This window comes from Sciurus vulgaris, assembly GCF_902686455.1.
Source record: "Sciurus vulgaris genome assembly, chromosome: 6".
NCBI lineage: Eukaryota > Metazoa > Chordata > Mammalia > Rodentia > Sciuridae > Sciurus > Sciurus vulgaris.
In genome coordinates this window covers 68,781,728-68,797,286 of record NC_136466.1, presented here as the reverse complement: position 1 = coordinate 68,797,286, position 15,559 = coordinate 68,781,728, and the positions used below count along the sequence as shown (strand labels likewise).

At 42.0% G+C, this 15,559-nt stretch overlaps 1 protein-coding gene across 7 annotated transcripts in view; it reads left to right on the top strand.

Moving 5' to 3' along the window:
• The window catches only part of ARHGAP26 (Rho GTPase activating protein 26), a 419,232-nt gene that overhangs the window by 314,616 nt on the left and 89,057 nt on the right, over nucleotides 1-15,559 (top strand). For all 7 annotated transcript variants that reach the window (XM_079146081.1, XM_079146082.1, XM_079146085.1 and 4 more), the window contains exon 19: nucleotides 8,009-8,147. In XM_079146081.1, the coding sequence (XP_079002207.1) occupies nucleotides 8,009-8,147 (139 nt within the window). The remainder of the gene's footprint in view (nucleotides 1-8,008; nucleotides 8,148-15,559) is intronic.

The window sequence follows — 15,559 nt, the reverse complement described above, 5'->3', positions numbered from 1 at the left end:
ACATCAGGGGGATGGGATTGTGGCTCAGTGGTAGAGCACTCACCTAGCGCATGTAAGGCATGGGGTTTGATTCTAAGCACTACATATAAGTAAATGAATAAAATAAAGGTCCATCAACAACTAAAAAAATAAACAATTAAAAAAATAACACATCAGTAGGGCTCCTATGAAGGACCCAGGTGGCCTTCTGTGGAAGAGGCCCAATAGGGCTGTTCCCACGCACACAGATACTGTCTGCAGGGTGTGTGGTGTGCCAGGACAACATAAAGGAGCTATATGTTGGATATCTATAGCAGTGTTGAACTTAGGACCACTGTAGACATGCTATAGAAACCCACTCTTGTTCATCTTTATTTAATGCAATAAACATGTATTGGGTACTGACGACTGACCAGCGATAAATAAGATAGGCACTCCTTTTTTGTCAGGATATAACTAACCATTATACAGTATACTAAGTGATATTCAGTAAGATAAAGTGTGATGGCACCACTGAGCAGAGATAATTTAATTCTGCCGGCATTGGGCTCTGACAAATGAAAGTTTTATAGGCAGAGGAAGAGTAGAGACAGGAGCAACAGCTTTCCAAGAGAACAACATTAATCAAGTTGTAAATGCTTAAAATGACACGTTTGTGAGAGGACTGTGGACTGAACATTAGCAGGTAGGGACAGATGGTGTCACATGGTTGACTTCAGCCCATTAGTCCAGAGTCTTGGAAAGCTATGGAAAAAGGGTTAAATTTACTCCTGAAAACTGGGAACTCTCAGAGGTTCTGAGTAGAGTAGATTTTCCAGTCATCCAAATGATTACATCAGTACTTTAGCAAAACATCCCAGGGAGCTGAACCAAATTGTGCTTTGATCATTGGTATCATAATCATTTATTAAATAATAAAACCATAGAATTGACCGTACTGACTTGTAGCTTTATTTCCAGCAGTTATAGTTCTATAACCTGGACTCTGCTTGGATTATATAACATTCTAAGGAAGAACAGATTTGAGTCTGTTTTCAGCAGTAGTCAAGTTTGAGTTGAAAGCTTAAAGGGCAAAGATTTTGACTCAACATGATTATCTTCAGGCAAGGAGTCTGTTTCTCAAAATGGCCTTTTCTGTATGGGCATAGTCTTTTCCCCAAACTTTGAGCTTATCTCTGTGCATGTTAAAGTAAACAAATTCTTGAGGTTGTAGTGGATGTGTATATGCCTCCATTTAAATTTTAAAACAAAATGAAATATTAAGCATTGTCATTGACCAAGATATCCCCAAACCTAAAAATTTTGCAATTTCTTACAACGTTTTCCTTTCATTTATTTTTTTGAAGATTTACTTGCCAGTAACTTTGAAATGTCTAGGAAGAGCAGCCATATCCAGAAACTGCCCTGATCTGCATTTAACAAAATGTTGGTGGCATTGACATCCATTGACCAGTGCTGGACTTTGTACATACAATGTACATCAATATGCAATTGATTTGGCAACCTATAGGTATTTGGCAGTTGTATTTCATTTCCTTAATATTTAATACTTGTTGATATGAAAAATTAATAAAATAATAATAGTAAGGTATGCCTGGATGTACTGAAATAGTTCCTCTTTTTCATCCTGCCCTTTTTAGATTCAGAAGCAAGCTTGATTTACTTGTGTGCTGGGCAGGAATACTTCTGTCATAGTTTTCTTCTTTTAGTGATACGTGCTGTAGAGATAGTCTTTGTTAATGTAGTTAAGTGTGTGGATCTGAACTCATACATTCCCCTTAATAAGCCCCAGATAAAGGAGTGATTATTTGAATTAGGAAGCTATTTGTTTTGTTTTGATTTTTGGTTTTGGTATCAGGAATTGAACCCAGGGGTGCTTAACCACTGAACCACATACCCACTCCTTTTTTAATTTTTATTTTGAGATAGGGTCTCACTAAGTTGCTTAGGGCCTCGCTAAGTTGCTGAAGCTGACTTTGAACTTGCCATCCTCCTGCCTCAGCCACCCCAGTTACTGGGATTACAGGCATGAGCCACCATGCTGACTGGGAAACTACTTTAATGTTTGAATAGGGATGAAGTTAGTTGTTGTGTTTTAGTCTTTTCCTCTCTCTCAGCAAAGATAACAGGAAATAGAATCTTCTGGAGATATGGAAAATCACAGCCATCTATATATACCCTCAGTTACCAAGTGTAATTGGTTCCTTTTGAGAGATTTTTTAATAAAATTCCCAAACTGCTTTCCAAATTGTTGATCCCTCTGCCAAAATGCTGATATCAACAGGACATAGGACTTCCAGCTGTCCTTAAAAAACCTCTCTGCAGTTGCAGCCTCTGAATTTGGCTCTTTTGCACTTGCAGCATATGAGCCCCGCCAAGGCTTTGCCTTGTTCTCTGATGTAAAGAGTTTGTGAGTTTGTGGCTCCTCCTGCCTATGCAGTGCTGTCAGGCAATGTGAGCCATGAGCTACACTCAGAAACCCAAGCCCTCCATTCCTTAGGCAGATGCTCTTCAGATCCAGCAAGCCAACCCCAGATAAGAAGGGATCCTGAAGTACTTGTGTCTCAAGAAAATGCTCCATCCTGTTTCCTACATACACCTTTTCCACTTTGCATTGTTATCTCCAGGCCTCCACTGGTGATTTATGCTCTCAGAGCTACTTTGCAGTTACAGGCCAGGAGCTCTTCATCATGACCTAATTTTCCTCCCATAAAAATCACAGCACATAACAAAGAGTACTGCGCACACATTGCAGGGAGACTCCTAATCCTTTTAAATTGCAGGAGCGAGTGACAGATGGGATTGGAAAAGGTGTAAAAATGTGTATATGACACAGCGGAACAAATTCCAAAAGTGTCAATGCTCTATAACATCAGGATAGGCCAGAGGGGGACCAGAGAAACAAATTTTGTAGACAACACAAGGGAAAAAGAACAGCAAATTCTAACATTGCTGTGGGCAGTTAAGATCGATGTTTTGCAAAGAACAGTAATTAAATTTGCACTTATAAATTAAATCCTTGTGCCCCGACTACAAATAATTCATTTTGAATCTTATTCCCATCTCTTATATGTTTCCTTTTTTTTAAATTAATACAATAATGCCTTTTGTACAGTGAAGGCCAAACTGTTGGTGTTCAGTCCTCACCTTAGTCCTGAGTTTTTACAGATGAGGCAACTGAAGGTCAAAGAGTTATATAATTTACTCAAGGTCACAAACTGATAAATTACTAAAATCAGATATGCTAGATTCCCAAACTTATGATCTTTTCATTTTGCCTTCTTTCAAATTAATCATAAGTATAAAGACCTCAAGTGACTGATACACTAGAACTATCTAGGTTCCTGTCTAGTCTCACTCCTGTTTATGTGGCCATGACTAAATTAGTTTAATCTCTGTGGATCTTTTTCCTCATCTACAAAATGGCACAAATAATAGTACCTCAGTCAGGTAATCCAAGTAAATAATCCATGTCAACAATTTGCCATAGTAAGCACTCAACAAATTTTGGCTGTTTTTACTGTCATTTACACTAACACCACTTCCAACCTGCTCTTTATCAGATGTTGTATTAAGCAGTTTATAAGCATTTTCTTTTTAAGAGCCCTGCAAGGCAGGTGTTAGATCCCCATTTGCACAAACAAAATAGACTCAGACAGGTTAAAGACCTCACTGAGATCACGCAGCTAATAGGTGGCAAAGCCAGGATTTGAACCAGTCCACCTAGCTCCAGAGTACATTTGCCTTCCACCTATATAAATTCTTTAAATTCTCTCCCTGTTTTTTATATGGTGCTGTGGCAACGCCATTGATGTTGGTGATGGTAAGTGGGTCAGCGTAGCTACTGGCGTTGCCCACCGAGTGAGCAGCAGACCCAGACTGCAGGGACCAAAACAACCCTGACCGCTGTCCTGTGTGGTTGAAGGGAAAACAGTAGCTTGGTGTTTTGGGGTATGTTAATTCCACTTCTAGGAAGCTTGAAATTGGGGCTACTTGGAAGGGTTACCCAGAGTTATATTTTTATTTTATAATTTTATTCTCCAGTAGCTTCCAGAAGGCTTAGAGTCTTCCTGACTTTCATCTCTCAGGCATTCCTGACTAATCAGAATTAGTTTGTAAATTGGCCAGTATTAGCAAGACACTTGGGGCACAGAATAAATCTCCCCTTTTTGTGTTAATTTGGAAAGTCTGTGTGAAATGAGTAGATTGTTCCCGCCAAATGGTAAAGCTCCATAAATCCATTGTGCATAGATCACACGAGCTCATGCCTCCACTGTTGAGCAGGTCACTTGTACAGATGCTTCTTGACAGCCTAAAGAAAACTTCGTTTGATTATCTTGAAATCATCTTTCTAAATGAAATAGGACTGGCATAACCAACAAAACATGAATAATTCGGTTCTCCTCAGAATTCCAACTTGAACATGTGGCATGGGGGCAAACCCTGGGCCTGGCTTGATGGTGGCCAGAAGATTACCTTGCATGTTTTCACGTTTCAGAGTTAAACGAAAAGCAGCAATTTGGGGAACTACTTCCCAGACTCTTTAATGAATGTTTGTGTCACTTGGTCTAATTTACAAAGATGCCCTCGCACCCTGGACAGTGTGCAACATGATGACGACATGGTGACACATTTTGCAGTGTGCTTACTTGCACATCTTTGCATCTGACCCTTGGCATAGCTACATAGACTCTCAGAAGCCTATGCCCAGCTCACAGTGAGACGCAGAGGACTAGCCTTTGGAACTCTAGCTGTCACCCACAGTGAAAATTTCCTCCTAGAGCTAATTCTGTTATGCTCAAATAACTTTTAAAGAAAGCAACCAGTGAGCAGAGTGAAATTCTCCTGCATGTGTTTCCATGTTGTTCCTGATGCGCTCCGTATGAATATTGTTTTGAAAGCAATTTTTCATGCATCTGTCTAAATCCATGGTCATTTCTTACAATTTACTCTTCTTTGTTTCTCCAACATTTACTATGATTCTTAGGAAAGAGTATAAACACTCCCATCTTTATTGACAGATGAAATTTTTAAAAATGTACATTATTTTTGCTTCCATTGTAGTTAGGTGAAGATCTCATTCACAGTAACACATTAGGAAATGAGAGACAAAATCTGGAGTCTAGAGGTAAAAGAGGTGAGGGTGAGTTTGAGAACCAAGCATATCACTAAATCTGAATCAGTTTTCTTCCTCCTTCCCTCCCTTCCTTCCTTTCTTCCATCCTTACCAGGGATTGAACCCTTTTAAAAATATTTTTATTTTGAGACAGGGTCTCACTTAGGGCCTCACTGAATTGCTGAGGCTGGCTTTGAACTTGTGATCCTCCTGCCTCAGCCTCCCAAACTGCTAGGATTACAGGTGTGCACCACCATGCCCAACCTGAATTAGTTTTCAAATGCTCTTAGCTAGAGATTGCTGAAGGTACTGAACTGGAGCCCAGAGGCAGAAGGGTACCAAGAAACACCATGATCGTTGAAATCATTTCTGGTAGGTTTGGGGGCACTGGCTTCTATATGAAGATTAGCAGGAGAGGACAAGTGAAATGAATGACCACTACAGCCCTGGGTTTCCACTCCATGTCCTCTCTTGCTTAACTGGGTGGAAGGTCAGGAAATCCTTACTGGAACAATCATTCTTCTTACTGACCCACAGCTTGGAGATGAGTCACGTGAAACACCTAGCACAGTGCTTGGCCTGCATGTGCAGGAGCCGTTTTAAAATGCTGATGATGATGGTGCACAGAATATATCACTGTCACTGAGAGTGGCCATGCTCACATTGCTCTGGAAGCAAGGGCTGCTTTTGCTTTAAGTCTCTTTCTCATCTTACCCTCCGCCCCAGTTTATCTCACAGCTCTATGTAGAGAGTCAGTTTGTCTTGTTGCAAATTTTCAGTCCCCTAGGGAAGATAGGATAAGGCTGCCTTCAGACAGCTGTGTTTAGGAGCAAGACTGACTTAACCAGCTGGCTGGTATCAGTGGAGCCCAAGGACCTGCCAATTCAGGGAGAGCAGCTGTTTGGGCTGAAATTCTTATAATTCTTATGACTTTGCTTTCTATATATCAGCTTTTGAATTTTGCTTTTAAATGCACACACAAAAGAAAGATTCTGGGATGTCTAGGGCCACCCATAGGTGAAGCAGGGGGCACTCACCTCTTTATAACTTATGACTGTTATAAAGAAAAATAAAATCCAGAAGGAAACTTACTTCAGAGTAAGAGATGGTATTGAATGGATCAATACGTTTGGATAACTCAGTGAATGAGGAGGTTATGTAACCATCAGGAATCATGTCTAAAGATTTTATTTTATGAAAGGAAATGCTGAAATATTATGTTAGATGAAATGTGTGGGATACAAAGTTGTGTAAAGAATATGATCTCCATTATGGGAAAGGGTGTTTCGCATTAAATGAGAATTCATGCAAAGCACTTAACCTAGTGTCTGGTGTGGCAAATACTTAGTAAATCATAGTTGCTAAAACCCAAAGTCTCTAACCACAGGAAACGTATTTGTCTCATTCACTGTTATGCCCAGAGTGCCTACTATAAAGTAGATACTCAAAAGAATTTTGCTGCTTAGATGAATGAGTATTATTATATGAATTTTAAAAGGAATCTGGGAAAAAAACCTGTGTTATCATCTGTAATTATATCTACAGTTGTAGCAACTTAATCCCTCTGTGCCTCAGTTCTTTATGAAATGCTGAGGACATTAGCTGTCATGTGGCATGTTGCTGAGAAGTAAGCCAGCTGCGTATGCACAGAGTGCAGTGACTGGTAGCTAGGGAGCCTGCAGTGAGTGATGGCTGCTGTCGTCATGGTAGCACCATGTAAGTGTTGGCTATTATAATTAGTAAATTCTAGAATAATTTTGCCGGCAGAAAAAAGGTAGTTGTGATTTTTGTCTTCATTTTCTTTTCTTTTTTAAGAAATTAAATTGTCTATCATTTTATTCTCATTTTTAAGCCATGATGATGATGATGATAAGAAGAATAGCTTCAAAGAAAAGAACTCATAAACAAATAAAAATCCAAATACTGACAGTGATTACCTCTAAGTAGTACAAATGAGAGAAACTCAATATTTTTTTCTTGAGTCTTTTCTACCTTTTCAGAATTGTCTTTAGTATATATATGCACTTTCATACAGGGTTAAAAAAGCAACCACCCTCCCCCCGACACACACACACACACACACACACACACACACACACACACACACACAAACACTTTTTAAGTAAGGAAAAGGAAGCTTAGCGTCACAGATAACAGGGCTGCGAGCTGAGAGGATGCTCCCATTGAGGACAGTTGACAAGGAGGGGAGAGGGCACCCTGCTCTGGGTTGTTCTTGGAATGTTCTTTAAATACATACCTCACAGTCTAAGAAAGTCTTGAAATAGTTGTTAAGAACTGGGAAATACCTGTAATCCCAGAGGCTCAGGAGGCTGAGGTAGGAGGATTGTGAGTACAAAGCCAGCCTCAGCAATGACAAGATGCTAAGCAACTCAGTGAGGCCCTGACTCTAAATAAAATACAAAATAGGGCTGGGGATGTGGCTCAGTGGTCAGGGGCCCCTGAGTTCAATCCCCAGTACCAAAAAAAAAAAAAAAAAGAAAAAAAGAAAAGAACTGGGAAATAGAACCAATGAAGAAAGGTAAAGGGATTTTGATTAATTGGTTTTGGACAAAGACTTAAAAAGCTTTAAGTACTGTTAACAGACAGTGGCTTATATTTATCTCAGCTGCTTTCTGTTTCCCCCAGAGAAGAGAACAAAAAGGAGATCCATAAAAATTATGGCAGGAGTTAAGAAATGAAAGTGAATGGTTACCAAACTCTGGGACCAGCTTCTGAAGGAGCGGGTCTGACGCTAGCTCCTAGTTCTGTTCACAGTGGGGTGAGGTCCTGAGCAGGTGGCCCTGCTCTTTTCTTGCTGAGTCACCACCAAGCTTTCAGTTGTACTAATTCAGCCCTGTGCTTTCTTCCTAATCTGCAGAAGCATGCAACCTTTTTGTGAAACTTCATTTGCAGATATTTAACACCCTGCCTGATGTGCCACTCACCAATGCCCAGCTCCACCTGTCTCGGAAAAAGAGCGGTGACTCCAAGCCCCCGTCCTGCAGCGAGAGGCCCCTGACGCTCTTCCACGCCATGCAATCAACAGAGAAACGTGAGTCCCTACTACTCTGGGCCAGCGTGGTGTTCAGGGATGTCCCATGCTCCTCCCACTGCTCGGGATGGACACCTCTGGTCTCTGTAGACTGGTTTTGGCGCTTGAAGACTGTGTCTCCTCATGCCGGTCCAAGTCCCATGGCCGAGTAACCTCGTAGGACAGGGAAGCAGTATTGCAGAGGATGAAAGGCAGGGGCTGCTGATAAGGATTTTCCTTCCAGATCTGTGGACTAACACCTGAGCCTCTTTTCCCTGCCACGTAGTAGGAGATCAGCTCTGGCCTCTTTGACCCCTCTAGCTTTAGCAGCTCCTGTAGAATTGATTTCCTTTTCTTTTCTCAGTTTATAATTGAATGTTCATTAGAGGGGATCACGTGGCCTTCTAGAATGGCCTCTGTAGGGGCAGGACCTGGTTCTCCTCGCCCTTTCACTCCTCTGGGTGCCTGGTATAGAGCTGGCCTTTAAAAGTATGTAGAACTAATTAATGAATTAATCAGAGAATAATTCCTCCCTGTTCCAAACAGCACAGTGTTGTCACCACAAATGTATCACATTGTTTTTTCCTTCCAGAATTTTTGAGTTCTTTGTAGTGATCAGGCACTAGGCCTTAAACTAACAATCTTCCTTCAGCTTCTGTAGTAAGAGACGTGCAGCGAGGGAGAACAGGCATTGGTTCTGGTGCCAGCGTCACCACAAGGGCCAGCCTTTTACCTCTCTCAGCCTCAGTTTGTTCATCTGTAAAACAGGGATGAAAGTGCCCTCCTAGAGAAGTAGGATTAAGTGAAATTAGGCATTTCAACATCTGGCTCAAGGCCTGGAACAGGGCAAGGACCATTAACTGAGAACGGCTGCTACCATTATTAGTTATTGTTTAATCATACCAGAATCCAAGGCTGGTTCATACATGCAGCTGTCATTTCTGCAATGCCTGCCATAGGCAGGAATGTAAAAATGGTGCCTCGTCTTTAAGCAGCTCAAAACAGAGCAAGGGAAATAGACCAGTGAGCACACAGTGGAAAGTCAGCAGGAATATTGCCTTCATAGAACAATGTGCATCAGGGGAGGCAGTAGAAGATCCTGGAGGAAAGCATGTGCTCCCTGGTGGGAGTTCTACCTCTGTTGCCCCCCACCCCTGCTGTGTGTGACTTGACAGGTCAGGTAACAGCTCAGAGTCTCTGTCTTTACTTCTGAGAAACAGGGATGATGGTTCCTCAGGATTTCTGCATTCTTTGCCGTGATCAGGTGCTGGGCCCTAACACAGTCTTATCTCGGCTGTTGAACAGGAGAGCTGTGTGATATACTGTAGGAGTCGAGGCCCCCAGCTCTGCTGGGATCATGGGGCTATTGTACAGATGAAAGTGCTTCGAACAGTGTCAGGTGCAGAGTCCGTGCTCAGCAAACGCTGGGGTGGTGGTACTTTTGTTGTAATTATTGCTGCTGATCTGTATGAGGTCCAGCTAAGGCACAGAGAGGATGCTGACGGTTTTGCCTTGAGGAGGAAATGTTCCATATCTGGATTGGCACCTGTCTCTTTCTTTGTCATGAAAAAAAAGTCATTGTTTTTGTGTTGTTTAATCCCTGTATTTCAAAAGTAACAGCCTTCCTTATCCTAAATCCTGAATGCAGACCTTCCTGCCCCTTACCCTCACTGCATTTCATGGTGTCACAGTATCCCATAAGAAGGCTGCATCCTGGTATTTTGCACCCTTTAAATTGTTGCAAATATTTTGCTTTTGTAAATAAAGCTACTATTATCATTCTTCTATATAAATCTGCTCATATTCATGAGCATTCCCTTAAGATAAATTCCTAGAAGCATTTCTAGGTTAGTGGATATGTGCACTTTCATGACTTTGACCTCATCCTGGTATTGGTTTCCTCCTACTGGTAGTCTGTGTTCCTCTGAAGCATCTGACTGGGTTCATTCTTTCTATGGTATGCACATGGCCTTGGTCCCTCTGTGTATATCAAGAAGACTGTGGAGCAGGACTGATCACACCCTCATGTACTGAAAGGTCCAGGCATTAGGCTGCAGGATACTGTGCCTCTCAGGTTTCCAGGAGAGCCACGGTCACCTAAGGTTTCCTACAGTGCAACACACAGTGCCTATCAGGGTGAATCAGACAGTGTTGGTCCATTCTCCCAAGCTTAAGATAGTGCAGGATTTGTGGTCAGACTGTCACAGAGGCAGCCTTGGAACAGGTCTTAAAGCACACTCTGGAGCATGTCAGGAAGAAGACAGAGATGAGGAGAAAATCAATTAGATCTTGGTCCAAGATTAATTTTATCACATGAGGCAGAGGATGAAAGTTAAGGATGTGTGAAAGCAGACCTGCCTAAGCCCCAGAACAGGCTGCTGTGTCCGTGAGTGCTGATGGGAGACCAGAAAGTGACAGAGCTTTCCTCTCAACACTAGGAAGCACACCCCAGAAACATCCTGCAGTCTACATGTGCTTGGAAGTTGGTGGGAGCCTTGTTCCCCCTTTTTCTTAGAGAAAAGACATTTTAATTGGAAAGTCTGTGTATGTGTATACATATGTGTGTGTGTGTGTGTGTGTGTGTGTGTGTGTGTGTGTGTGTGTGTGTGTGTGTGTGTGTGTAGTCAGTGGGAAAGTATTTAGAAGTATAAACATGTGTGTGTGTGTATTTTATAGTTTGTTTTGAACACGCCTTTTTCTCTGGGAAACTGGAGCGATATCCAGGCTGACGTGGAGAACACCAGAGCAAAGGAGGTAGAATCAGTGCAGCAGGGAAGACTGGGTCTGACTGCGGGTTCTACAGGGCTCACCCCTCCAGTAATGCCGCCCACATCGCTCTCAGACCAGTAGGTGATGGGCACTGAAAAGTCTCCACACACTTCACCTTCCCTTTGTCTGGTCTGTTGACAATGACAGAGCACTTTAGTTAAAGTACCGGTAAAGATCATGCAAGTCATTTGTGAGAAAAAAATGCTTGTTCATATAGAATGATGTTCACTTTAAGGCTTCTTTACACATTGAGCTCAGGGCTTCCCAAACCTCAATCACTTACATGAATCTTCATTCACTGGTAGGGTCACTATCACATAGCTCATCATTGCTATGTGTTTAATGTACTTTAAAGTAATTTTAAAGCAATACATTTCTTTATGTGACCTAATCCTGATATGTAAAAATCTCTAATAACATGAATTTGATAGTCTCACTGTATTATTCTGTACTATACATTAAAATAAAATGTAGCTACTAAGAAAAAATAAAGTTTTTCCGCATCCTACCTAGAATTTGCTTGTGTTCCACCTATGGAACGTGTCTTATGGTTTGAAGTTCCCAGATCTAGCCCTTAATTTTGACTGACTCCACTCCATCCTCTTAATTTAAGTCAAACTCAGGTTTCTTTTGTCCACTTGACTAGAATCGTGTCACATATTGTCAGTGGCTCTCTACGTAGCTGTGGACACTCACTGTTCACGTCATTATTTTGTTGTGCACTTGAGTTTGTTGTGACACCTGTGCGGGTTTGATGTGACCTTACCTTTCTTCACGTTCTTGCCACAGAGCGAATGCCCTATTGGAGCAAATGTACTGTGTAGACACACACTCACACATGGGCATAAGCACATGCACACATACCTCTTCTCTACCTTCAGACTTGCCATACCATACTTTTCAGAAGTTCATTTCCTCTTACATGTGTCCACCCGATTTCTCTTGAGTCCAGTTATGCTCCTTTTTTCCTCACTGAGGGGGTACTAGAGTTTGGTAAGCTCTCTGTGTTCATTGGCCAGCCACCTCTGCAGTCCCATTTAGATGCTTCATGGTGCTGAGGCTTCTGGACTAGCTCCTTAGGTGCCTTTCTTGGAGAGGTCCCAGCTGCTCGTCTTCATTATGGCTCCCCCCCTCCCCCCTGCAGTGGCCTGCTCTGTACACAAGTTGTAGCCCATTCTTTTCTCTCAGAGTTGGATCTGTGCCAATACTTGTTGCCTCAGATTGTCATTTACCTTCTCTTTTCCAGAGAGGATGCTCCTGAGAGTCACCTTGGGAGTTCACTAGGAGCAGTCCTCTGTCTTTCTACCTATACTTCAGACCCATAGAAGCACTTGGTATAATAGATGATGCTCACAGATGTGTCCTTGTTTCCCAGAGGAGTTTATCCTTCCACGTAGGTAGACCAGTTGTGTGCCCAGGCACCTGCCCACGACTCTTCCTCTTTGACCTGTGGCAATGAGTGTGGAGTCTTCTCAGATAACTTTTTCCTTTTCCCTAAAGGTAAAGCTGTCTTTACAATGACAGTGGTCACTTTCCAGAATGAGGAGCCAGATGGTTTCTCCTGCTCTGTGCTGGGTAGAGATTTAGGTCAGTTACAAAGCAGCATGTGACTCCTCATGGCATGGGCAGTGTGTGGTAGAAATGGGGCCAGGAATGAAATGGGAGTAGCTGTAAGATGAAAACTTTGGAAAGGAGGGAAGGAATGATGGGAAAAGGCAGGATTTAGAAAACGTCATAGCAAAGCTTGCAAATCATCAGGAAACCACTGAATGTTTTAGTGATGAGAGGACTCTAGATATCAGAGTTGTCTGTAGCTGGTCAAGGAATGTTTTCTTAAAAGGAAGATTCTGAGAAAGATAACGAAGAAAAGCAGTGTCCCAGTCTCTGCTGAGGAAGTCTCTGGTATATAATAGAGGGAGCATGGGGGAGAATCCTTATGTAAATAGCAGGGAGTAGCTGTCTCTAAAATGAGGAGAGGACTGTGGAAAAATAACTTCCTCACATTGAACTTAGAAGACATTTTCTCATAGTAATTGTTTTCTGTTTGTGTATGTTTAATGTATCTGACTGTATAACTTGTTATGTGGTTTCTCATGCTGGGCACTGTGTATAGAACCATCATTTAAACTTTAAAATTATGTCACAGGTACATGTCCATGTTTTCTAGTTGGAGGAAAATTAAGTTTATATTTTATTTATTATGATGGGATTTATAGTTATTTACATTTATAAATCATGTACTCAGTCACCTAGCAATGAGTTAGATTTCTACCCAGCCTACCTCAACGCTACATCATTCACGATCATTATTCAGTTTGATTGTGTGGGACAGTTCCATAGGAGATGTGGCTCTGTGAAGGTGGGCTGTTGTGACCAAGTCTGCGAAGATGCCTCCAGTTCTATTCAGGAACACCTGGAGGTTAAAGGTGTTCTGCCTGTTAGGAGCTGGGAGTCTACTGTGGAAATATAAATGGACGTATTTGATAAAGGACTCTGAGGTCCAACAAGGTTTGAGTCTCACTCAGTAACAACAATAAAAATAAAAAATAATCATGGCTCCTCCGGTGTGTCAAACGCCTCCTAAAACCCATCATGATCTCTTCTTATCCCACAATTGATAATCCTGTTAGGTAGATTCTCATTGACACTTTACAGACAAGTAAACTAAGGCTAGAGAGGGTGAGTGGTCATATAACCAGCAAATGGCAGAGGAGAAATTTGTTACCCAGGTGGACTCCATCCTATATCTCCATGTTATCTCCAGTAGGGTGCCTCTGTCAGTTCTTGACGTACAGATATGAAAACCTTGCTAGGCTGAGTTACAGAAGCAATAAGAGCCATCTGTCCCTGCTTCCAAAACTACCATGGGGGCAGTTGCACTATATTAAATGGGTTCCTTAATATGCAAACTGGCAGGCCACTGCCACATGACCACCTCCCCTCCAGATCTAGCACCGGCTCTGCAAAGAGTACTATGTGTTCAGTAGTGGGTTTAATATCCTGGACCAAGATACTCTCATTTGCGATCACCTCTGAACAGATGGAACGTGGTTTTTCAACTGTGCTGCCAGACGGATGGTAGCAAGGAGATTACTACTTAATCTCCAAGTTTCCACACAAATATATCATCTAGCAGAAATGGTACTGGTATTTGTAGGTGAAAGGTACTGACATCCAAGCTGTACTTTTTAAGGACAGCTGTAGAAGGGAGACCAGAAGGATTGGCGGAATCAGCAGTAAGGTCTTATACCTTTTGATTTCTTCCAAGCAGTTGCAGAGTGACATTTATGACTGGGTTTGTCCCAGATTTTTAGGATGTACATCAAGAGGTTGAAAAGAGTTTCTTGGAATGGAGGTTCTTGGACTTGAGTGTGCATTAGATTGTAGAGAGCTTATTAAAAATATAGATGTTTCATCTCTTCCTCAGAATATTCTGAGGTAGTAGATCTTGGCAGGAGCTCAGGCTTATGTATTTTTAAAAGCACCCTGGTGATGCTGATGCCAACTGTAGTTAGAGAAGCACTGACTTAGCAAGGTGGGGACAGTGAGAGTTGCTTGTATTCTGTTATTACCAGACCATCTCTGACTCCCTACCAGGGTTTGGAGCAGCTGGCATGGTGGTTGAAAATAGAGGTCTTGCAGTCATACTGAGTTGTTTTATTGCTGTCTCTATCTCCAACCAGCTCTGAGACCTGGAAGACATTACTTTCCTTTTCTGAGCCTCTATTTCTCATCTGTAAAATTGATCACTAATAATAGCTGCCCTAGAGGCTAATTGTCATTATTAAGCGAGTCAGTGCATGTGAAGTACTTGACACTCAGCCTAGAACATAATATGCACCTAATAACTGTTAGCTAGTTACAATTATGATGATTTTCATCAGGCTATAGTTTTACCTTATAGTTGACTAAGGAAATAATCCCCCTCTGGAGCCTGCAGATTCCAAGGGAGAGGCCCACAGTGGGGGAGATGCTGAGTTGCTCTGGTTCCAGAGAGAGTACATTTGATGCTGGAGTACAACTGTATCAGCAGCCTGGGATTGTTGTACGGTGCTGGGGGGAGGCAACAGTGGATTCCTGGGCATTGTTTCACATGGATCATGTTAACTAGTTGCTGGGATTATAGCTCTGATTAATTCTTTTAGTTCAGTTAATGCATCCTGGACCCTCTCCCAGATAGGCCTAGTGAGAGATGGAGAATTCAACTTACATACTTCTCATGTGTGTCTTCCTCCTTAAAAATTGGAATTCATAGTATTCAAAGGCTTACATTATGCCTTTCTCTAAGCAGTCAAAGTTATAGCATGTGCCATTTCTCAAGTTGCCTCTGGAGATCTTGGGCGTTCTGGACACACCCATTTGCTCTGGCAGATGACATGTTTGTCCACGTGAGTTCTATTGTCACACGGGCTGCAGAACGTATAATGTGACTATTGGCTTAATTATGTGTGGTTAGTGTGTGACTGAAAACCACATAGTTGATGTAGCTGTTAAGAATGATGTGTGGAAAGCTAATGGCAAGAAAAAAGTTCAGCATAGATCATTATGTGGCTAAAGCACATGAAGGGCCTGGGCATGTAGCTCTGTGATAGCATGTATGGAGTCCTGAGTTCAACCCCCAGAACCACAGTAAGCAAGTAAGTAAATTAATAAATAAATAAGAT